Consider the following 24487-nt stretch of genomic DNA (forward strand, 5'->3'; position numbering starts at 1 on the left):
TGTATGAGAGAGGGGATTGAATGGATATATCAAGGAGCTTCAAAGTACATCAACTGGTCAGCCATTCACAAACAGCAGAGTCTTCATTCATGTTAGAGGTTTACATTCTTTTCTTAAGGCCTAAATACAGTCGAGAATCACTGTTGTTGTTATATGCCTTCAAGTCGATTACGACTTATGGTGATCCTATGAATCTTTTGGATATATTCATAGGGTTTTCAAGGTAAGAGGTATTCAGAGATGGTTTACTATTGCCCTCCTCTAAGCCTACGGCACCTGGTATTCTCAGGCGGTCTCCCATCCAAGTACTAACCAGGCCTGACCTTGCTTAGCTTCCGAGATCAGATGAGATCGGGCATGTTCAGGGTAGTATGGCCGTAGACCGAGAATCACGGAGGAGATAAAAATACAAAGTTGAAGACACCACATCTAGTCCTATTAACACTATGTCATGTATCAACAGTTTTGTTTTTTTATACCACATACATACAAAATACATATTTAAAAGTACATTTATATCTTATCCAGAGCTAGCAGACTTTAGTAAAATAAACGACATTCTTTGTCAAATAATGTTTCACAGTATTTATCTTCAGTAAGTGAATATGTTGATACTGGATCTAGAGAGACATTAACAATTGAATATTGCATTGAGCAGGACTCGATGGCCTTATAGGCCCCGTCCCACTCTACTATTCTATGGTTCTCTGAATTTTCTGTTACAAAAAGTTTACAATAGGATTAATGGTAAGTTTACCCGATATCCTCACAGTACAGATAATCATGACTATTTTCAGGTCAAATTCATACAGATCTCTTTTCATCCTGGAGGAAGATTGTTTTATGGGGGAGAAAAAATACTGACCTAATAAAGCAATACGAAATGATACCAATGCTTGGAATGAACTACAGTAATACCTCATTTAATGAAGTACATGCGACTCTGGACAATATTTCTTCAACAGACATTTTGGTACCAGAGGTAGGAATAACATGGAAAGAATAGGGATAGACTCCTATATCACAAAAAAAGAGCAGTTCAACATATTACAGCAAACGTTTTATTCAAAATTAACAAGACTCATGCCTGTAATGAAACAACCAGGTCAGATAAGCCTTCCATACAGATCACTTGAAGGCTTCTTCCAAAATGCATCTAGGGATGCCTGCCTTGCCATTTTTCTTTTATTATGTAGCATCTTGCTCTAGCAATCTAAACTCTGAACACAATTCTCCTCTGTATTCTTGAGCAGGCAGACAAGGGGCAGCCGCCACCCCCTCGTGCTCTCTCTCTGTGCCATCCTCCCCTATCCTCGAGCAGACACACCTACAGTAAACAGTGTTTCCAGGGCACCCGAAGCACTGTTTACTGCAGAGGTGCCTGCACCACCTGGCAAGGAGCACCATTCCAGCCATGGGCGAGGGAGCTACCTGCAGCAGCCATAATCTAGTAGACAAGGAGCCACATTCAGACTATGTCAGAGTGTGTGCCCCCCTCATGCCCCCACACCCAACAAAGAAGACTTTGATAAAAGGAGCTTCCTTCCTGGAGGATTTGTTAACTAAGTTATTACTGTAGTTCAGTTTAATGAAGTTTACTTGAATTAGTACAAAAATTTCTAAACTACACCTGAAAGGCCTTCCTGTAATTGCCAATGAACTGAATTTGTATGTTTAACAAAATTCATATACCTCTTTACTGCAGACGTCTAAGCAGTTTACAAAAAACCATTAAAATTATCAATAAAAGTTGAAAACAAGAAATTAAAAACATATTTAAAACAATAACAGCAGCTACTAACTAAAATATTAAAACATATCAACCTCTGCATGTCTGGAAAGGCTTGTGAATTAAGTTCATCTTGGAGCAGAACTTTGAATGACTTCTAGTTCATTTTCACATTCATTTTTTTCCTTTTTAAAGACTTTGGGGGGCATTTAAGCTTAAGGATTATAATTGTTGGGGAAAATAAATTAAACAATGCACATTCCACTGTGTGTGTGTTTTGATGTTTTCTTAGTCTTTAGTCTATTTTATACTTCAGCACAGCAGCTTGTAACGTTCTGAATGCTGAATTGTTTTTCCTGTGGATCATTTGGATGAACTGGAACTGAAATCTGAACAAAACATAAACCAAACTAGTTCATTTTGTAAAGGGACAAATATGAACTGGTTCCTTTTAAAAATGAACATTCCAAGCTCTGTATGATATACAGAGTTTCTCACCACTAACTGAAACATATGTGGACAGACCCCTCAGGGTATCTGACCACGAAGCACGTGCAGCTGGCCTCAGTGTTGCTGCAGCTATGCACAGAGATTTATTCGTTTATTTTTAAAAGCTGAGTTCTAAAAAATCTGTCTCATTCCAAGTGGAACACTTCCTTTTGGGATGCTACAATTTTTAGAACATCAGACTGGAGGAAGTCTTCCATTTTGGAGTCCCAGTTTTCCAGATTGTCACCTGCCCCTTCTTCTTCTCCCTCTCTCATTAAGTGATAATCGTGTTTTTGTTTCATGAAGCCAACCTGCTACGTCGTTGCATACATTCATTACTTTCGGCATGACAAAATGCTTTCTGGGCCTCATGATTTCTCATGATTTTTTTAACCTGAGGGAATTGACTGCTTGTATCTTTGCAAATGAAAATACTAAACTTGTAGGCACTGTTGTGTAGTTCCTTCCCATGCCCCTCTGGTATTGAGAAGAACCACACAGCCCGAGCTCCCCCCCCCAAGAACAGAGTCTAAATGTTCTTTTTCAGATTAGCGTCTTTGCTATATTTTTATTGAAGCCCTGTAACTATTTCGTCTTTACAGGGAGGAGCAAAATGCTTGTACTGAGTTTGGGCAAGCAGCTGCACTTGCTTTCAGAAGCTCATGGACCATGCTAACATGGACTCCATCAGGAGCCTTTTAAAATACATTTCTTAAATAAGTAATACTTTTATATGTTCATGTACAATGTAACACGTTAACTAAAAATATGAAGATCTGGAAATACGACTTATGAAAAAGTTAGACTAAACAGACTGACTTGGAAGTAAGCTCCATGGAAAACAGTGGGATTTAATTCCAAATAATCTTTTGCTAATAGAATTGTACTGTACAAACTAAAATGGGAAGAATCTGAAATATTTTTTCTCTTCCATACAGGAAGCATGGAAATACTGGATAAAATAAACCAAAACATAAACCAATAAAAATAAAAGTTGGCCCCCTACACTAAGAGATTGTTGGACTTTTTTTGCTTATGAGAGCAATGAAGTGGACATTAACTATGTTAGCCTTTAAAAGTGCCACAAGCCTCTTGTTTTTGCTGCAAGTGACTAGCATGGCTGCTGCTTTGGGTAGAAAGAGGAAGAAAGGCTCCACGCCCTCAGAGGCTTTGGAAGTCTGCTGTTAAAGATTATTCTTAAAAGCATCGAGCCATATGTTACCAATATAAATGGACCTTTATCATTTCATCCCTTTACTGTTTCTCTGGTACATCTGTCCTTCATCCCACTCTTCCTGATTCTTACTTTAATAAGAAAAAAAATCTAAAATTGATTGTGGAATTGGAGTATGCCCAGTTTGCTGTATCTTTCAATTCATTTGCATCTCATTCCCATGCTACTGATGTGCATTGATATTATATTGAAAAAAGCTTGATATATGTTTGAACAGGTGCAAGCGAGATGTCTCATGGGGTGCGGGTGATCTGCACCGATGCCAGCAGCGGGGGTGCCTCGATGCCCTCCTCCTCCAGTGCGCACTGTCTTCTGCCTTCAGGCCGGACTCTGGGTTGCTGGATAGAAGCTATGCGGGCTCTTACTCAGCCATGCTGAAAGTGGCCCAAATGTTATTGCTGCTGATCGGATTCATCTGCATAAGATCTTCACGGTGGATAGATCACAGTACATACACCTACTTCGAAATTATCTCCATGTATGACTTAGTTATGATTTTAATTTTCTACATTGTCTATGTCTTCAGAATTTACCGAATGTTGGCCTGCATCAGCTGGCCACTTGCAGTCCTTTCTTGGGAACTTCTGAATTGGCAGGATTCCCATGACTCCAGACTGCACCAGGGCCTTTGAAACGTGATGGACTCTGCAATCTGCATTTGTAGCTGGAGCGGTTGCATATGTGTTGGCTGAGCTGCTTGACTGCCATGGTGATCCAATTTAGCTATCAGTTTGTAATATGATTTATTCTACATCAACAAAAATGGTTGATTTTTGTTTTATTTGAATTTATTGTTGGCTTTTGTAAACTTGCTTCTCTCCGCACCCCCAGCACTTTGTATTTTGATATTTTGAATGTTTGTTGTGAGCCACTTTGGGCACAGCATGCTGTAGAAAGGTGGCATAGAAATAAACTCAATCAATCAATATCCTTTTTGTGCACTGTTTTACAAATGCACACATCTGCACACAAAAAAGCATCTTAATACAGTTGTATGTACAATCATATCAAACTTGCTTTCTGCAATGATCTTGTGCACTGGAAGAACACAAACATGATCCAGAAGCCATCATGCATGCAGTCACCTCAAAGTGGATGATTTATATATTGATTTACTAATCTGCATGCACACATCAGCAATAAAAAGGACACAGTGAACCAAAGAAACAAAACATTGCAACAAATCTTCACACATATGATGCTCTGGCCAAAATTTGGAAACAACATCAACACAATTTTAATTATAATCCGTCCTTCCTCCCAGAAGGATGGCAAACGGTGAAACACTAAAAACATCTATAAAATATTTTAAAAAGAACATCTAAAAAACACCTTAAAAACAAAATATTTTTTAATTTTTTAAAAAAAATCTCTAAAACCATCTTTAAAATAATTACAACACAGATGTGGACTGGGATAAGGTCTCTGCTTAAAAGCCTTGGTGAAAGAGGAAGGTCTTCAGCAGGTGCCAAAAAGATAACAGAGATGGCGACTGTTTAATATGTACGGGGAGGGAATTCCGAAGGGTAGGTGCCACAACACTAGAGATTTTTGTTTTAAATGGAATAATTCAGTATTCCTAATATATCAGAAAACAATACCAGATACCTCAGAATATCAAAAATCAAGGAAGAAGTGAAAAATCACCCTTACTTACAGCTTATCATAATAGTTGTGTTCTCCTATGGTAGCAGAAAGAAAACCAAGTAATACATTTACAGATTTGTATTGTATTGACACGTCTTCTCAACTGTGTTGACACTATGATTTAAAAACTAATAAATAGAAGCATATTCTTTTTAAGCAGACTTTATTCCATCCTTATGGCACAAGACATAACTTAAGTACATGACTGGATAAGTCTTTAACCATTAAAATTAAGACAATCATATGCATAAGAATGTCACAGGTTAGACCTTTCCCTTGTTAAATGGGGGAAATCCTTCAAAATGGCAATGTACTGCCACCTGCTGGCCCCAAACATTTTTGTAGTTTATGATTTGCATGAACATCAACATTTAACAAATACGACATTGCACTTTTTGGCACATTTTTTGTGTAAAATGGTCATATTCACTCTGGAATCTGTATGTGGGATCCAGTTATACTTGTCCCTTAAAGTACATAAGAATTTTTCCATAATACTTTGTTACTTTTTTAACAAAGGAAAAGCAGTACTTTAATTGAATTTGGATTCCAGTTTGCTTTAAAACTATAATATCTATAAATATATATTATATACTGTGTATATAAGATTGCAGTTGATCTGGAATGGGGCACGGAACTTTGAACTTCCTTTGTTTGGTGTAGGCACAGCCTTGCTTCTGAAGGATTAACTAAATTGCTTTCTAATAGAGTCTAAAATATATATAAATTTTATCATATTGCATCAATTTTAAAAAATTTGTTTGCAAGCTAATAACATGGTAGATACTCTTCCCCTCTAACTTGCTCACTATAAAATATATGGCTTGTAATGAATGGTTTCATTCCACATTAGTGTTTTTTATAGGCAGTGAAAATATATGTCTCCCACAAACAGGTTAATTAAAAGCACATAAACCAGCTTGTGCACTTTCAAGAGAGCCTCAATGCATCTTGTGGTAATATAAGTGCAGTGATTAAAGTATTATTTTTTTTATTAAAAAAGCAGCCAAGGTTGGTTGTTTTCTGCATATGAGCACAATACTATCATACAAAAAACTTTTGCAGAATATACAATCATCTGGACTGCAGATACATAAATATATCTTAGCGACATCAAGGCTGTAGTTTTTAATATACACACAGTTTATATTTTACAGAGTGGCTAGGGCTGGAATTGTCATATCATTTTTCCTTCTTATAACTGCAAAACCAGAAATAAAATTTATTCATTAATTTTACAATACCATTAAATTGTTTTATAAAGTGAACATAGCTGTTTTTTTAAAAAAAATTAAATGACACTTGTTTGGTATAAAACGAAGCTAGAATCCAGTCCATCGCTACCATTCCTTCCTTATCTGGGAAAAGCATGGCCAGTGCTGGCATCTAGTCATACTAATGTTTCAGGGAGAGCATCTGGATTATCAGGTGATAAAATCTCCCAAATCTGCCATCGATCCCTTTGCCAGTCATGCCAATCGGGCTCTGACAAATGTTTACTGTTTTGCTCACTGTCTGTAGTAGAGTACTCTCTCCCCATTTTGTCCTGTTGCTCCTCAAACAGAGTAGACTGTTCAGGCACTTGTGTCATTACTCTTGCTCCTATGGCCCTGGAACGTGATTCTGGCCTCTGGACCCTCCACAGTGGATGCTCTGTTGAAGAGACAGTTGGCTGGAGGGATGAGGAAGAACTTTGCTTTGCTTTGTCAGGATAAGGTGGTGGTGGAGGCCTATCTTTCTGAACCGCTTCGCCCTGCTTCAGGTACAACGGATTCATTGTGTCGTGCAAACAAGCTGTATCTGAGTCACGCTCCACAAGGTGCTGTGTGTTACCCATAGAAAAATACTGCTCTAAATTGGACTGGGTGGAATTCCTCCTGCCAGCTTCCATTTGTGGGGTACTGTAAATCCGAGAAAGGGGAGGATGAGGGCGACACTCAGGAAGGGCGGTCGTAGTCTGACTCCTTCGGATTATTTGTTTTCCACTGTCTAATTCTGTGGTGCTCCCCAGCCACTGAGGTGAAGGCAGTGATAGGTTCCCTTGAGAAAGAGAGCACTGCCCTGGCTGCAGTGAGCTGCTCTCATAGATGTCTCCAGATGACCCTGCAGGCCCATGTAGAAAGCTCATCAATAAAGCATGCACGTAATTTTTGACACAACATTTAAACAACAGCAAAAATGCAGGCACCAGGATCTTACATCATGTATGGGCAATTATAATAAGATAGGACTGCAGTCTATTAATATAAAATAGGTGACTATAATAAACAAAGCTTTGTTCATGCATGTAAATCACCCTAGAGTAATATACCCAAAGGTAGTCTACTTTGGTTTGGAATAACACCACAATATTTTGACTTTCTAGGGTTTTCAGGAGAACTTGGTTCTCAGTTTAAGACGCCGGAAACTAAACATGCTGTACTCTGAGATGACATCTTTTTTTTTAATTGGACTGGAAACCAGAATACGTAGTCACCTTATGAAATTGATTAGAAATAACTTCAGAACAGATAAACAGAATTATTTTTTCTGCAACATGTAACTTATGACTTCTCTCTATCACAAGACGTGGCTATCACCATTTCCTTGGCTTTAAAAAACGTAAGTTGACCTGTCTTCCAGTTGATAGCTATTAGCTAAACGGAATCTCTAGTTTCTAAATAAAACCTCCAACTCTAAAGGTAATAAACCTTCAATTATGAGATATTAAAAACAAACAAACAAACAAAAGATATAGCCACCACTATAACCTCTTGATTGTAACCTTCCAAGACTGCTTCCAGACTTGCCTCAGGCTGTCCAAGAAACTTCTCTCACTGAAAAACCAAACACTGTGGCCAGAATGTAAAGGAGGGGCAGGTCAGCCAAAGTTCAGGGGGTGACAAAAGGCCATGTAAACATGTTCTATGTGCTTAGCAGGGAGAAGGCAGATAAAATTTTATAGGGACGAGAGACAGCCTTTAGCCACCATTCAATCAAGGACTTTAGCCACCATTCAATCAAGGACGCAAAACAAGAGCTCCAGAAAAGCAAAGTCCGGGATATCAATCTCCATCCCTTGGAGACAAAGCAAAAGTGCAAGGCACGAGTCTCACTTATGTGTGAAGTAACTTCCAGTCAATGTGGGTCTCTTTTTTGTCTTGTCCTTGCCCACTCTCTAATGTATACTGATGGTAAGCTTCTGCTTCCATGTTCTGCTCCTTCCTGTCACCTAACCTTTATGGAGCTGTTACTACTCCAATGCTAAAGTAAATCTACTAAAAAGGAATAGTAGTGCACCGCCCTGAGAGCCTTTTGGCTGTGGGCGGTATAGAAATCGAAATAAATAAATAAATAAATAAATAGTCTGCTAAAGGGACACCTGATTCCCTCATAATGACAAATTCGATAATGGTACAGACTGGTAATTATGTGAGTGGGATTCATGGCATGGCACTAATGTAGCACTCTAATGTGAATACATGCAACATCAAGCATGCTTGAAAAGTAACAAAATTTATACCTGTCATTCCTGGATCTTTGGAACCACTTTTCAGTGTTGAATGCCAGGTTCCCCAGATGTTGAAATAGTCTTCTGAAACATCTACAGGATGATGAGAAACATGAATATAGACGGATTCTGTAAGAATTCTTCAAGAGAGACAAACAGCAGCAGAAACAATGGCAAAGATCTAGAGATCTTCTAGCCTCCTGTAAAGGGCTTGTGCTAGCATGGAAGCAGGAGGCCACCAAGGGCAAGACCTTTTCAGTGGTGGCATCTTAGCAATGAAACTCCAACACCCTCCCCAATTGGTTCACCTCCCATCAAGTTCAATTATTAGTCAGCAAGTTAAAAAACTATTTTATTTGCTTAACTGTGAAGCTCTACAATAAAATGCTGACTCTCTACAGGGAGTTAATTGAATAAACAGGACAGAGTTAGTTCTCAGAAATAGCACACCAGAATGTTTTAAAGTACTCACTCCAAATTACCGGAAGAAAATGAAGGTTAGTATCCAGAAATGAATGGCCAGAGGAAATTACATAGAGATGCAATAGCAGATAACACTATACCGAGTAAGATTTTTTGGGGTGGTCCTGTATTTGTGAAGCTCCCTCCCTAGGGGCATATATTTGGGCCCTCTAATGTAGCCTTGGAAACCATGTATTCTGAACTACTTTTTAATTATGATGCTACAGTATATAGCCAGTGTGGTGTAGTGGTTAGAGTTTTGGACTACAATCTGCCCAGGGTTCGAATCCTCACACAGCCATGAAGCTCACTGGGTAACCCTGGGCCAGTCACTGCCTCTCAGCCTCAGAGGAAGGTAATGGTAAACCACCTCTGAATACCACTTACCATGAAAACCCTATTCATAGGGTCGCCATAAGTTGGAATCGACTTCAAGGCAGTACATTTACATTTTACAGTATGTAGATATAACTTTTTAATGTATTGTATAGCTGCTGATTTTCAATTGTTGGGTTTAAATTACTCCTTTTAGGTGTTGAAATGAATTTTATATGGGGGTGGGAATGGCTTTTGAATTTTTTCACTTCTGTTTTCATTGGATTGTAGCTTTTGGATTTTTGATTTAATTCTTTTTATGTGAATGACCTTCAGAGGACTTTGCCCCAAAAGGCAGCCTAGAACTATTTAAAATGAATAAAACACAGTGTTAATGTCACAGTGAAATGGGAAACAGTGAAATTTCACCAAGCTTGAGTGCTGATCTTACCTTTTCCAAGCCACGATCCAAGAGAATTCTCTCTTGATTTCGGGTGCAAACCGCTGACCAATGTAAATTGTTCTGGTACTTTGAATAGCTTCTCTGAATTGAAGGACATGTCTTCTTGCATTGTTAAAAGAGACCGTTCAGAGAGCACTGGGGAGTTGTTGTCGTAAGGCGAGATGTCACCACTTGAGGCTCTATTTGAGTCTATGGATGAATGCCTGCCTTCCATGGAGAATGAACCTTCTGTCTGGAGCATTTCAGGGCTTCTGATAAAATGTGACACACAAACACAAATTAATGAAGTTCAGTCCACGTACAGTAATGGTGCATTTCAACAACATATGGGCAGAGTAAGACCATGGATGCTGTAATGGAAGTGTTTCTATAATGATGGAGGTTGTTTTCTGCCCCGCATAAGTAAAAACAGACTGCACTGCCACAATATATCAAACACAAATCAATAGATGTTGCACACACGCAAAAAAGTTTTCAGAACAAGTGAGGTGAAATTAAAACTGAACACAGAACTCACTTCTTGTGTTACACAGTTTTCTCTAGAATGGGATTATTTTTATCGATGGATTAAGAAAGTTTTGCTGATTCAAAAGACAAAAATCCAGGGTTGTGTGTAACAGTTGTATTCCAGTTTGGTAAACAAATGTAAAATTTAGCAAATTCATGTAGGAAATAAATATTTAGTCAAATAACGTAACACAAGAATGGATAGGGAGAACACTGAAATACTGCACAACAAACTTGCAAGGTATGTGAAGTACCTTACCTTAAATAAACTTTGTAACAGTCAATTTCTTCTCAAAAAAGAATCCCTGATAAGAACTTAAAATGGCCACTGCCTGCTTTATAAAGGATTTAACAAGAAAGCTTTCACCATGAGAATTTTTATTAGTTATGTTAATATACAGCTGGAGATTCAAAATTTCATCCTTGCAAATCCAGGCTTATTAGGAAAGCTGGGGGAGGGGGAGGATCCAAAAATAGAACATCATCCCAGTAGTGTTAATGGCAAGCAATGTTATATAATGCCCAACACAGTATTTTTTTATCCTGACAGGATATATAGGAAACATGGCAAACTTTGTTTTGTACTCCAGTGCAGACGAAATGGAAAAACCAGCAATTAGCTAAGGATAGAGGCGAGAAAGCATCTGTACTGGCATCAAGAGAAAAGGCAAGATAGGCACTCGCTATGTACATTTTACAAGTAGCAGTCTCAAGACAACCATCGTGAGAATGAAGTGTTGAAGTAGTTCTCACACATTTTGTTATGGAACCAATGACTTCCATTGCTGGATATGTGTTCAAGCGTCACTGTCGAGTTTCAAAATTTTCCATGTCATTGGTCTAGATTTAAAATCCATAATCAAGAATAGTCAGCATAGTCCCAAGAGATGTGTGGTTACAGATTTTGGTGGATTATTCTGTTAACTATACACATATCTCACTTTTTATTTTCTGGTTCCATCTTCTCATCGGAAAAATATAACCCAGTTAATTTGTAGCCATCTCTCCAAATTGGAATGGAAACAGGCCATGTCTTATGAGCATCGGATTCTTTCATGTTGAACAATTATCCCTCTCATCTTCTAGCCAAATTCTTTCCCATGACTTCGCAATTACGGCTGGAAACATGCTAACATTAAAAGATATAAAAAGTGATTCCTGGACACCTCATTATTAATCAGGTGACAGGTAAAGCAGTAACTTTTACAAAAGATAAGTGACAATTCTCTCATAATTCTCAGACACACAGATCTTCCTCTATTGACACAGGAAGCACAGTGACTGGTGCTATCCACTGCAATTTATAATAACACCGTTTCTTAGGAAAAATGTGTGCTGCCTCCTTGAGGCATGAATGGTGATGAACACATCTACATGGAACTCAGCTGCAAGTTATTGACAGATGGTGCACATATGAACTGTCCTGAAGTTGAATTCTGTCTAGGAAGCATTTAAAATGACTTAATATATTTCACTGTTGACAGTGCTGTTGAGAATTAACATCTGCTGCACGGGAACCCATTAGAAACAAACAATATAGATTTGATCCAAAGCTTTCTGTATGCCCAATGTGCGCCCGCTAATCCTGTGCAAGTTGGCTTCTCTACAATGGGGGAGCCAGTTCCACTGAATAAGGAATATGTATGCATGGAATGGAATTTCTGTGCCATCAGGGAACAACAAAACCATGGCTATACAATACACAAGAGAAACACCATCGAATTAAAGCATATGGATCTAATGAGGCTACAGATTAAAACAAACTGTTAAAGATCTCAAGAACTCCTGTCAGTTAACTGATTAATTTATTATTTTGTAAGCATATAGGCTATACTATAAAAAATAAATGAAAAAAGCATTTAGTGATTCTAAAGACACAAGGGCTATATCACTCATATAAGTTGTAAAATGGACTATTGCTGACAGCACATTCTTGTTCTTTTAAATCAACGTAACAGGGTTTTTGAAATTAGGAGTTTTTGAATAATTCCACTAGAAAACAAATTCCCAATGGAAGCAATGAAGAAGAAGGAAAACAAATTACTCACGATGACTGAGAAGCTTTCCTCCTCAGCAAATAGTCTACAACATCTGGGTCAGTTTCAAGCAGACTAATCAGAACTTCGTTTTGAAGGTCAGCAGGGACCTATAAATGAATGACGCATCGAAAAGGTTAGTAGAGAATCATGTACCACTATACCACCTAGTCAAAGGTTGATCGTCATTAGAACAAAACAAAAACACCACAGAACAATGGATCAGTGATTATATTATTTGCATAGAATACATATTTAAGAAAAGTTTGATATAAACAGCATTGTTTAACTGTACTCAGTTTTCTCTCTTCCCAGCGTCTTTTCTCTCCCTTTGCCCTCACTATGAATGCATCAGTGTACAAGGCTATGGTTTCAATAAGCTGAAATAATGGACTGTACACAGTTTGTGGAGAGACTGGTTTTTACTGCTTATTCAATAAAATACTGATCAAGTAACAGACATTATTCCTGGATGCTTAATTTATTCTAAAATGTCATCACTCATTCTGATTACAAAAAGATGGACTTGCATAGTGATTTCCATGTCTCCTGTTCGTTCTTCATTTTGAGTTTTATTTATTATAGATAGCACATTTACTATTGAGCTAAAATCATAGCAGACTGCTGATGTTAACGCACTAAAGAAACACAAACAATCTTTAGTATTATTATGTATTCCTCCTGACAAGCAGAACCATTCTGACCTGACAATAAACCCATGCAATAGGCCAAATATCACATTCCGTTCTACTGAATTTTATTTTGTAGATCTTGCTCCAGTTTCAGTGGTAAAGCCCGTCACAGCTGGAGCAGCGAAAGAAAACTTGGCAGCACCACATTTAAGTTGTACACTGTGGCTCCATGCTCTCGTCCAAATGTTTCTTTACTTGAAACTAGTACAAATGTTAAAGTCTTAACTATAAACAGCAGCCCTGGACTCTTACCACTTCTAGGGTTTGAAAAACAATTTGCTGCTGCTTGATGGGGAACCATCAGCATAAAACAAAACCAACAAGCCTATTGCTATCAATCTACTGCCTTAGCGAAGAATGTGGGGTGCCAATTTGGAGAATCATGTCTTGTAGTTCTCCCAGACAGAATGTTAACAGTAGTATGAAAACAGTATCTTCTGGAGGTCATTTTGTAAATGAAGAAATAAGCACTAATACTTTGATATAAATATGTTCAACTATGGGAGCTAAATTGGGGCAGATGTTCGAGCCAGATCCACTGAAGCAGTCCAATCAATAACTCATTGGTAAACATAGGAAGAATTTCTACAGAGATGCTTTTCCACCCTACATATCTGACACACATCTGCAGCACTTTCCAATTATAAACACGTCATTAGAAATCGTATATTGTTCCCTTGCATCCAGCAAGCCACTTAGCTTGGCCTACAAAGCTACAAAATATTTATCTGCAAAACTGCTCCAAATTTTTTAAAAAAGTTTTAAAAAATCCACCCTACTCATTTTCAAAATGAAGTGAGGAAGAGGTAATAGAATAAAGCTACTACAACTGAAATGGTCCAGAGGCAAATTAGTTAGTCCTCAATTCCCCCTTCCCTCCCTTACAGAAGTAAAATCTCTGGAAATGTTGAAGACATAGATAAAATTAGCCATCCTTGTTTATTTAGTGTGTTGAATCCAGGCTGCTCTTCTGAGTGGAAACATCCCCAGTACTCCTTTTAGTGGAAGGAAGGTCTGGTTACTTTTGCTGACTCCCCTCTCACACTGGAGCCTCTCCCAGGACACTGTTATGGAGGACTGAGGGGATTTCAGGAACTGTGTGGGAGTTGGTGGAAGGACAGGATGAGAAATGAGATAAAGAAGAGAAGTCATTCTGTCCCCACACCAACATGATCACTTAGCTGGATCAGAAGTGTTCTATGAACAGAAGGAGCCTTTCTACCTACAGAGTGCTGAATACAGACCAGTACATTTATATCCTGCTATGTGGCAATGTATCCAAGAAAATCTTAGCATAATTCAAATACTTTCATGTCAATATATGAAAGATTTGTAACTTCTGATTTTGCACTTCTACTTTCAGTTTTGAAGACTTCAGAAAATGGAAGGTATTCATGAAGAAGCTTTTTAACTCAGTTTGTTCCTTGTTAGGCACAAGTGTTTTCAAATATTGATCTGTATATGTTGCTTGATGAAGAAGATCAATTCACAGAGAATAAAGCTATCAGTGGCTACTAGCCATGGATATTAGCATTGATGGCTGTGCACTACCTTCAAGATCAGATGAAAGTATGTCTCTGAATACCATTCACTGGGTAGCAACAGTGGGAAACAGGGTGATGGACTAGAAAAGTGTTTGGTATGATGTAGCAGGGCTCTTTTTTATGCTCTTATGATTTGGACTGTGCCACTTGCACTGATCTTTCTAGTCCATCTGGGCTAGCAAGCATCAGCACAGTCCTCATCTGATTAGCAGGTGTTGGGTGCAGTTAATTTATTATTTCTCAGTAATAACATTATGGGTAATATCCATGAGATGCCCATGAAACTGATGCAACCGCATCCTACATGCAAGTACAATAGCAATAAATATGCTACCTTAGAGAAAAATACTGGGAAGTGTGAATATTGGGAGACACAATCCTTGCAGTGGAAGCACAACCTTGATGAAAGATGGGGACTGTGCAGATGTTATATTTACTACCCAGAAAACTGATAGTGAAAGTGCCTTCTAAATGTTGCTTTGAACTTTACCTCCTGCTCATTTAACCATTTTGAGTTGCTGTACCACTTCTATGTGATACATCACCTCATATGCAAGTGAGCAAAGATTTTGTAGTTCCAAGGCATATCTTGTACAGTTTTCAACCTTATCATCCATACTATTCATCTTACTACAGAAGGCCTTCAACAAGTATGAAGAAATATGCTTCAATGTGCTAACTCACATGTTCATTCATTTCTTTTTTCCTCCTTTTAAAGTGAGAAATCTCTAATTCTTATGGGGCTACTTTTCTAAAAATGGTTCTCCCATGGATGAAATCACTACACAGTAACAGATGAGGGACTCTATTCATCAACAGCTGAAAATTTGATCATGCTATCTCTATCTCATCATGCCAAACTGGAGGCTTTTTGTTTTTTAACCTCATGGGATTTTCTCCTTATACTAACATTAATCTTTTTCAGCAGCGTTAGGCCAATGTCTACATATACCAATATGACACACTCGGTGCATTTAAAAACTGTATTAATACAAAATGTGGGGGGAGTGGAGAGAAAGCGAGAGCTGGCCGCCCAAGTTCTTATTAGCTGGAAAAGGAAGAACTGTTCCCCCCCTTTCTTTTAGACGGTCTGTTGTCGTTCCCACACAGTAAAGCAGAGAAGGAGGGCTACTTCCTAGTGGGCAAGATATCTCTGCAGTTTGTTTGCACTGTTTTTAAAATATATATATATAATGGTTTCCATCATCTCTGATTTGGACCCACTGAAAAGCTAGAAAGTTTTAAGTCCTCCTTCAGGAAAGTCCAGGCCTCAAACCTGAGCTGCCACCCAACATGAACTGCCACTAGCAACAGCAGCGGCAGCAGAAGCCTGGGAAGCAGCAGCTGAGCAAGCCTGAGGACGTGGAGATGGAAGCATGGCTATCTGGACACTGGGGGAAGACACTGTTACCAAGGAATCTGTTACAGCCTTCTTTGAAGGATATGGAATGTTATACAATGATGAGCCTTTACTGTGTGTGTGTTTGTGTGTATATATATACAATCTGTGTCTCTCTTTTGCAGACTAAATTGATTTGAGATTTCAGCCTTTTATGACATTTTGTGGTGTTATTTATTGATACTGTATTATTATTTTGTTCTGTATTGTTTTTATTATATTGTTTTCTTCTTGCTATGGAAGCCACTTTGAAGTCACCTGGTAAAGAAAAGCGGCATACAAATATACTAAATAAATAATTTAAAAAGTCTTTACCTACCATGAAAAGTATTTCATAGTTTTCTATCATCTTTTGTACAACAGCAATGATTGCAGTACTCTCCTCAGCTCGTGCTGTACTTTGAACTGTAAATTCTTTGTCTGTTGTCTTCTGTTTGTGCAACAGATTAGGTCCAAATATAGTGGCTAAATTAAGTGATGTCATTTTGTTGCCAGGGATCTAGAACAAAACAGAATGAAGTTGGTTACTAGACCCTGGAAATGGCTATCTGATATTTGGTGTAGGCTATTCTTTGCCTAACCAGTTTAGGATCCTGCACTGTCTTATACGCTTGAACCTTCTGCCATAAAAAAGAGTAACATCCCAAATTTGTTCTCAATATGTCAACCAATCTTTATTTCTCAATTTTTTGCTTGACATCAGTGCATCCTTTAAACAAAGATGCCTGAAGATCAGGAAAAAGAGATGTTTCTGGTATTTAAGAATATCAAGCAATTTAAGGGCTGATCTACCTGTAATGTTTATCATACAAAGTTGCTGGAGACAGTTTACTTATAAGCTGCTTTTCAATGTTCAGGCTATTCTGTATAAATATTCTGTGTAAAAATTCTATATTCTGATGTGGCAAGTTTCCATTCCAGCAACAATGATTGCTGGAAAGTTGCATTACTGAGTAGAAAACTCGCTCTAAGATCATAAGCAGAAGAGAACTACCATATACTCCTATGGAAGCAGGAATGATTCACTAATAGGCAAAAAAATCTTGTGGTTTAAGAATGTACCTATAGCCAACAAATATTTCTATCTAAAAAGCAGGGAATTGGGCAGCCATAGTGAATGTGACAGGGGAGCAGGAGACTTGACCTCCTCTCTGAGATATTGTACTGCCCTACAAATGTGTTAAAATGCAAACACAAATTGGGTTGGTCTTTCGCGGTCCAATCTACTTCCTGTGTACCTTGGAAGAATTTAGTAACAGGACTATAAGTTTTGTAAGGTTTTGTTTTGAAATGAGCTTATGGGACGCGTCAGAATGGCTTGGGGAGTATTTTCAATTTAACATTGCGGAATGAGAAAAATCCATGCTGACTATAGTATACAGTCACTCTTGTGGCTGTATAATCAACTGTGTGTAACCTAATGATTAGAAGAAAATAGGCTAAAATAATACTGAATTTTGCACAACAAAATCTCAAAGGGCAATAAAATTACTTTATGTAAAGGGGAAACTCAACATGCTGAACTGAGTAAATTCCATAAAGAAAGATCAATGGCCAATTTTGAGACAATTAACACATGTTTGGTTGAGTTCATCATCAAGTTTCTATCAAAGAAGGCAACCCTCTCATATTTCTGTTGCAATGCAGTCAGGCAAGAGAACTTAACATTTGAAAAGTGCAACACATATGTTAGCATTCAAATTAGAAATTTCCCAAAAAAATATACAACTGGAACATAAATAATCCAAAGGAAATTGACTATTCTTTATTATCCATAATTTTAAATTAAAAACTACTAAAAAAAAGGAATTGACAGCTAACAATTATTGCAATCAAACTTACTGAGATTAGTATGTTTTAGGGAAGGAGAAAGGAGCTAAACATATCAAATCCTTTGTTTTATATTCAAACAAAACATAAGTTGGGATTTTTCATGTTAAAGCATCTTTTTTCCTTTTTTTGGTTCAATATACAGCAAGTATCAATGCTACTTTTGATACTTTACTTACTATGAAGTCTATTTTGTTGTTAACATAAAAAATAAACAAATTAATATGACAATGAAGTGTAAAACAAGCAAATGCTGAGAAAAAAGGAAGCTCTCTAGTCTTTCAAACATTCTTATTCACTCAGAAAGTAGCCATATAAAAAAATGAATGATTTGAACTTACGTCCTGGCTATCTTGGTCTATCTTGTCTTCTGCATGGCTAGCTACAGTGGCAAGGAACTGAAGGAGTCGATGTAAGGTGTCGCAGTTGCAGGGAGGTAGAAGATAAATAAGAAGTTGCAGGGCATTTAGCTGTTCATGGGGCTCTAACACTAAAAGAGACAGGGTAAAAGTAGTCTAAGGAATGTGCTCAAAGTAATGTGCAGAAGAACATACATGTTATACTACTCTCAACAGAGTGACTGACATGATATTGCAACACGATTTCAACAAATTGCAATTACATGTAGGAATGTAAGACATGTCTAATCTAGAGTTGAGCCAAAATGTCCATTTTTCTTAGAAAAATTTGGAGATTTTTCTCTCATCAATCTAGGAAAAGGCTAATGTGCAGAATTTTCTTTAAATATTCATCGTCATTGGTCACAAATTCCCCTCTTCCGTAACTTAGAATGGTGCTAGCTCTGTGGCAATATGGATGCAAAATGGCAAGATGCCACCAGACTCACTGTTGTTAGCACTTGTAGCAGTAGCAAAATAAGAAAAAAGGGCAAAAAAAAGAAGTTGTGCTGATGTCACTGCTGATAGTGAATCCCACCCCTGATAATTTCCCCAATTTCTCTGCCAACAAACAGGGCAGAGAATTTTGAGAGGCCTCTTCTCCCAGGCAGTTTAGCATGTGTTTTTAAATTGCTTTTTAAAAATGTGTTTTTAAATTTGTATATTTGTTTTTAATGTTTTTAACTGTTGTAAACGGCCCAGAGAGCTTCGGCTATGGGGTGGTATACAAATGCAATAAATAAATAAATAAAGTTGTGCACAGTTCTAGTCTAAGCTGGATCTAAACAACAGGGTTCATGTAATTTTGATGAAAGGTATCTCAGAATTCTAACCAAGTTCCTGTCAGGCTAATCTGAGATAAACATCTGCAGTAGTTATGACAGTTTCTGGAGAAAATTCTACTATAGATCCTATTTTTACTGTTATTCCTTATCAGTGAGTGGGGCTGCATATCTGTAAGCTCTCTGTATGACTGGACTAGTGGGACAAAAATCAGATCTTGAAGTCTTGCAGAATCATACTTTATCTTGTACATTAGTTCCAGGTAGACAATGGGTGGTATTCAATATTCCACAAGTGGAAGGCAAGCTTACATAACAGATCCTTCCCTTCTTCTCCTCTGCCCTGCAGCCCCTTGTACTCCACAAGAAGCCTCTCTAGAGGCTCAGGGTTGTGCTGTACATGGCTACAGTGGGAGAGGGGAATCACTCAAAATCAGGCGAAGGAAAACTGTGTTCTGCACAGGTTGGGGAGGATAGAAGTGATAGATCTGTTGTGTGAACTCATCTTACACTTGTACAACATTGGATATAACCCAGTGTGCTTGGCACTACTATGTAAAGCTTCGAAATGCATTATTGCATAACACATTGCACCCTATTTATTTGTACACACACTTAACACTAGCTATTGACCACACTGCCTGGGTCTGATGGGAGTTGCTGTCCAAGACATCCAGACAGCATCAGGTTGGAGAAGACTGCTTAAGAGACACAATAGCCTTAAGTTCTATCAGGAGCAGACAGAGCTCATCAGGAAATAATGGCAGAGCCTATATTTCTTTTGCCAACTTAGAAAACAGCCATCAACCATGTCACACTCAGAAAAAGTACCTTATCTCTGCCTCTTCACAACTCTGTTATACTTTGTAAATTAGAAATTAAAAGCTTCATTTTACAAATAAGAACCGATTACTTTCACTAGGCCTTTATTCCTATCCTATACTCAGAGTTCTAACCATTGCACAACACAGGCACGTGACAGCTGTTTCATTTTCTGCATTTCAAAAATTTAACAAAGCTTCTAACAAGTGTTTAGGACCCCACACAGTCCAAATAGGTTCATTTAGGAACAAATCATTCAACTGCACCTCTACATTTTATATAGAGTTTAGTGTGTGGTGTATGTTTTACAGCATCAGTAAAAAAGAAGATTGCACTACTTACACAGAGTATTGATAAAAGGAGTGTAAAGCTCTCTGGTAAGGAGTGGATCAGGCATGTCACGAAGAAATTCCTTTAATAAAGCAGCCACATCATGAATGCTGTGTTCTTCATCCAATATTACATCTACACCACGATCAAACTCTTCACGTAACTAGAAAATCAGCACAAGAGAAAAATGTCACATCTAGATATCTACATTATTCTACATTTTTTTAAAAAAGGGATGGATGCTTAATATCAGTAGATTGGCAACCAGTTTGATACTGTGCTGAGTTCTACATCTGCTAAGTAGAAACTGAGGAAAAGGACAAAGTGTCTGATAGAAGATAAATGGATTATTACTTCCATACCATCAGTTGAACTGGCACTTTTTGTTAATGGGTCATACAATGTATGTTATTTCATTGTATGGAGTCAAAATTTATTTTTGCACAAATTTTGTTTAGCTCAAATTTAATTTTTTAAAAAAGTATAAAGTTGAATCAGACAATATAAAAGTGAAATTCTTTATTAATACAATGGTCCTCATATAGTAAGCCCCATTTATTGTGGATTTTAAATGGGACTTAAAGACCTACTTCTTTACTACTGCCTTTAGCAATTAATTTGATCCGAGTTGCAAAACTCCACAAGTTTTGCCCAATTTTGATAATTTTATATTATGCTGGATTAGTATTTGGCCTCCTGACTTTTACTAAGTTTTGAATTATTAATTAATTAATTATCCTGCCTTTCCTCCCAGAAAAAGCCCAGGGTGACAAACAAAAACACTAAAAGCAAAACAAAAGACTAAAACATATTAAAATAAAACACCTCAAAAAATCTTAAAAAGCAATTCCAACACAGACGCAGACTGGGGTCAAGTCTCCACTTAAAGACTTGTTGAAAGAGGAAGGTCTTCAGTAGGCACCAAAAAGATAACAAAGATGGTGCCTGCCTAATATTTAAGGAGAGGGACTTCCAAAGGATTGGTGCCATAACACTAAAGGTCTGGTTCCTAAGTGGTGAAGGAACCTCCTGATAAGATGGTATCTGCAGGAGGCCCTCACCTTCAGAGTGCAATGATCGACTGAGTATATAAGGAGTAAGATGACCTTTCAGGTATAGTGGTCCCAAGCTTCATAGGGCTTTGTACAACCAGAACCTTGAACATGGCCCAGTACTTAATGGGCAGCCAGTGTGATACTTTCAGCAGCAGGGTAACATGTTGGCAATACCTTGCCCAGTGAGCAGTTGCGCCACTGCATTTTGCACCAGCTGCAGCTTCCGGATAAACCTCACGGGCAGCTCCACATAGAGCGCATTACAGTAATCCAGCCTGGAGGTTACCAGTACACAGACAACAGTGGTCAGGCTATCCCAATCCAGAAATGGACGCGGTTGTCTTACCAGCCGAAGCTGGTAAAAGGCACTCCTAGCCACTGAGGTCACGTGGACCTCTAGTGACAAAGATAGATCCAGGAGCACCCCCAGACTATGAATCTTCTCTTTTAAAGGGAGTATGAACCCATCCAAAGCAGGCAACTGACCAATTATCTGAACTCAGGAACCATCAATCCACAGTGCCTCCATCTTGCTAGGATTCACATACAGTTTTTTGGCTCTCATCCAGCCCACCACTCAGTCCAGGCACCAGTCCAGGGCTTACACGATCCAGGTCTTACACAACCTCTCCTGATTCAGGTGTTACAGAGAAATAAAGCTGGGCATCATCAGTGTACTGCTGACACCTTGCCCCAAATTTCCTGATAACCGCTCCCAAGGATTTCCAATAGATGTTAAACAACATCAGGAACAAGACAGTACCTTCTGACACCCACAACACAACTGCCAGGGAACCGAAATACAATCATCCAATGCTATTCTCTGAAAACAACCCAGGAGATAGGATCAGGACCACTGAAAAACAGTGCCTCCAATACCCATCTCACCAAGTTGGCTCAGAGGGATACCACGATCAATGGTATCAAAAGCCACTGAGAGATCAAGGAAAAATAACAGGATCGCACTCCTCCTGTCCATCTCCTGATAGAGGTCATCCATCAGGGCAACCAAGGCCAATTCGAATCCATTTTGAGATTTTTGCCGTGTTCTGTGTTTTGTTGTTATGTGCCTTCAAGTCAATTTTGACTTATGGCAAGCCTATGAATAAGTGACCTCCAAGAGCATCTGTTATTAACCACCCTGTTCTGATCTTGTAAGTTCAGGTCTGTGGCTTCATTTATGGAATCAATCTATCTCTTGTTTGGCCTTTCTCTTTTTCTACTCCCTTCTGTTTTCCCCAGCATTATTGTCTTTTCTAGTGAATTCTGTCTTCTCATGATGTGTCCAAAGTATGATAACCTCAGTTCCATCATTTTAGCTTCTAGTGATAGTTCTGGCTTAATTTGTTCTAACACTCAGTTATTTGTCTTTTTCGCAGTGCATGGTATGCACAAAGCTCTCTTCCAACACCACATTTCAAATGAGTTGATTTTTCTTTCATCCACTTTTTTCACTGTCCAACTTTCACATCCATATACAGAGATCGGGAATACCATGGTCTGAATGATCCTGACTTTAGTGTTCAGTGATACATCTTTGCATTTGAGGACCTTTTCTAGTTCTCTTATAGCTGCCCTCCCCAGTCCTAGCCTTCTTCTAATTTCTTGACTATTGTTTCCACGTTGGTTAATGACTGTGCCAAGGTATTGATAATCCTTGACAAGTTCTATGTCCTCATTGTCAATTTTAAAGTTACATAAATCTTCTGTTGTCATTACTTTAGTCTTCTTGATATTCAGCTGTAGTCCTGCTTTTGTGCTTTCCTCTTTAACTTTCATCAGCATTCATTTCCAATCTTTACTGGTTTCTGCTAGTAGTATGGTATCGTCTGCATATCTTATTGATATTTCTCCCTCCAATTTTCACACCTCCTTCATCTTCGTCCAATCCCGCTTTCTGTATATGTTCTGCATATAGATTAAACAAACAGGGTGATAAAATACACCCCTGTTTTACACGCTTTCCGACTGAGAACCAATCGGTTTCTCTACATTCTGTCCTTACAGCCTCTTGTGCAGAGTATAGGTTGCTCATGAGGACAATCAGATGCTGTGGCACCCACATTTCTTTTAAAGCATACCATAGTTTTTCATGATCTACACAGTCAAAGGCTTTGCTGTAATCTATATAGCACAGGGTGATTTCCTTCTGAAATTCCTTGGTCCATTCCATTATCCAACGTATGTTTGTGACATGATCTCTGGTGCCTCTTCCCCTTCTAAATCCAGCTTGGACGTCTGACATTTCTCACTTCATTTACGGTAAGAGCCTTTGTTGTAGAATCTTGAGCATTACTTTACTTGCATGGGATAGTAAGGCTATAGTTCGAGAATTACTGCATTCCCTGGGATCCCCTTTCTTTGGAATTGGGATGTATATTGAAAGCTTCCAGTCTGTGGGCCATTGTTTTGTTTTCTATATTTGTTGACAAATGTTTGGACAGAGTTTTGTGGTTATAAATTGTTTTTTAGTGTGTGCTTGATGTGGTTTGTAAACTATTTTGGGAAGAATTTTTCTCGAAAATCAGTGTACAGATTGATGAAATAAAACAAAAGTATTTCAATCCAATTTATGTCGAATCACAAGTTTGCTCTTCATTTGTGACTCTCTCATTCCTTGCTTCTGTGGACTCCCTTGCATCAGCCCTTTTCATTTGCTTGCCTGCTCCAGACCAGGTTTGAATCCCTTGAATTTGATATTTAGCTCATCTTAGATTGCAACTTTGAGTATAGGAAGGGCCTGACCTCCTGATTTACACTGCAACCTGCTTCTAGATCCTGCTATGACTCTCATCTTGCTTGAGAGAAAATCTGCTACACTCTTACTACTCGCTATGCTCCATTTCATGATCTGCACTTTGTCCAAAACGAGCAATGTTACAATTTGGCTTGGTTCAGATGATCATATCCAGGATTAACTAGTTTATAACGGAAAACTATGGGTGATGAAACCTGAAAGTGTATGTTCTCTTTCTCCTTGGCTTGTACACTGAGGACATGACCTGGGAGCTTGCTGTGACTTGTTCCTGGTAGTTTGAATCTTTGTTTCGAATTATGAAAATCTGAATCCACAACAGTTTTAACCTATAAAGCCACACGGCTTGGGACCATACCTCATGGAACACCTCTCCCAACACAAACCCACCCATACACTACGCTCAACATCCAAGGCCCTCCTCCGGATGCCTACTAGGAGGGAAGCTGGGACTCTGGCAACAAGGGAGAGGGCCTTCTCAGTGGACCAGGATACCTGAAATACTGAA

At 38.4% G+C, this 24487-nt stretch overlaps 1 protein-coding gene and 1 non-coding gene across 6 annotated transcripts in view; both read right to left on the minus strand.

Annotated features, from left to right (window-relative positions):
* Positions 1 to 264: 264 nt before the first annotated feature.
* LOC133386363 (5S ribosomal RNA) lies at positions 265 to 383 on the minus strand. The gene has a single exon (XR_009763110.1). It is a non-coding gene; the product is annotated as a 5S ribosomal RNA (ribosomal RNA).
* Positions 384 to 5245: 4862 nt separating this feature from the next.
* ARHGAP6 (Rho GTPase activating protein 6) overlaps positions 5246 to 24487 on the minus strand; it is a 348770-nt gene continuing 329528 nt past the window's right edge. For all 5 annotated transcript variants that reach the window (XM_061627098.1, XM_061627099.1, XM_061627101.1 and 2 more), the window contains 7 exons: positions 20182 to 20332; positions 18179 to 18327; positions 16327 to 16506; positions 12385 to 12482; positions 9818 to 10080; positions 8602 to 8682; positions 5246 to 7202 (listed from right to left, as the gene is read on the minus strand). In XM_061627098.1, coding sequence (XP_061483082.1) covers positions 6490 to 7202; positions 8602 to 8682; positions 9818 to 10080; positions 12385 to 12482; positions 16327 to 16506; positions 18179 to 18327; positions 20182 to 20332 — 1635 coding nt within the window. In that variant the 3' untranslated portion in view covers positions 5246 to 6489. The remainder of the gene's footprint in view (positions 7203 to 8601; positions 8683 to 9817; positions 10081 to 12384; positions 12483 to 16326; positions 16507 to 18178; positions 18328 to 20181; positions 20333 to 24487) is intronic.

The sequence above is a fragment of the Rhineura floridana genome, chromosome 5, assembly GCF_030035675.1.
Source record: "Rhineura floridana isolate rRhiFlo1 chromosome 5, rRhiFlo1.hap2, whole genome shotgun sequence".
Classification (NCBI taxonomy): Eukaryota; Metazoa; Chordata; class Lepidosauria; order Squamata; family Rhineuridae; genus Rhineura; species Rhineura floridana.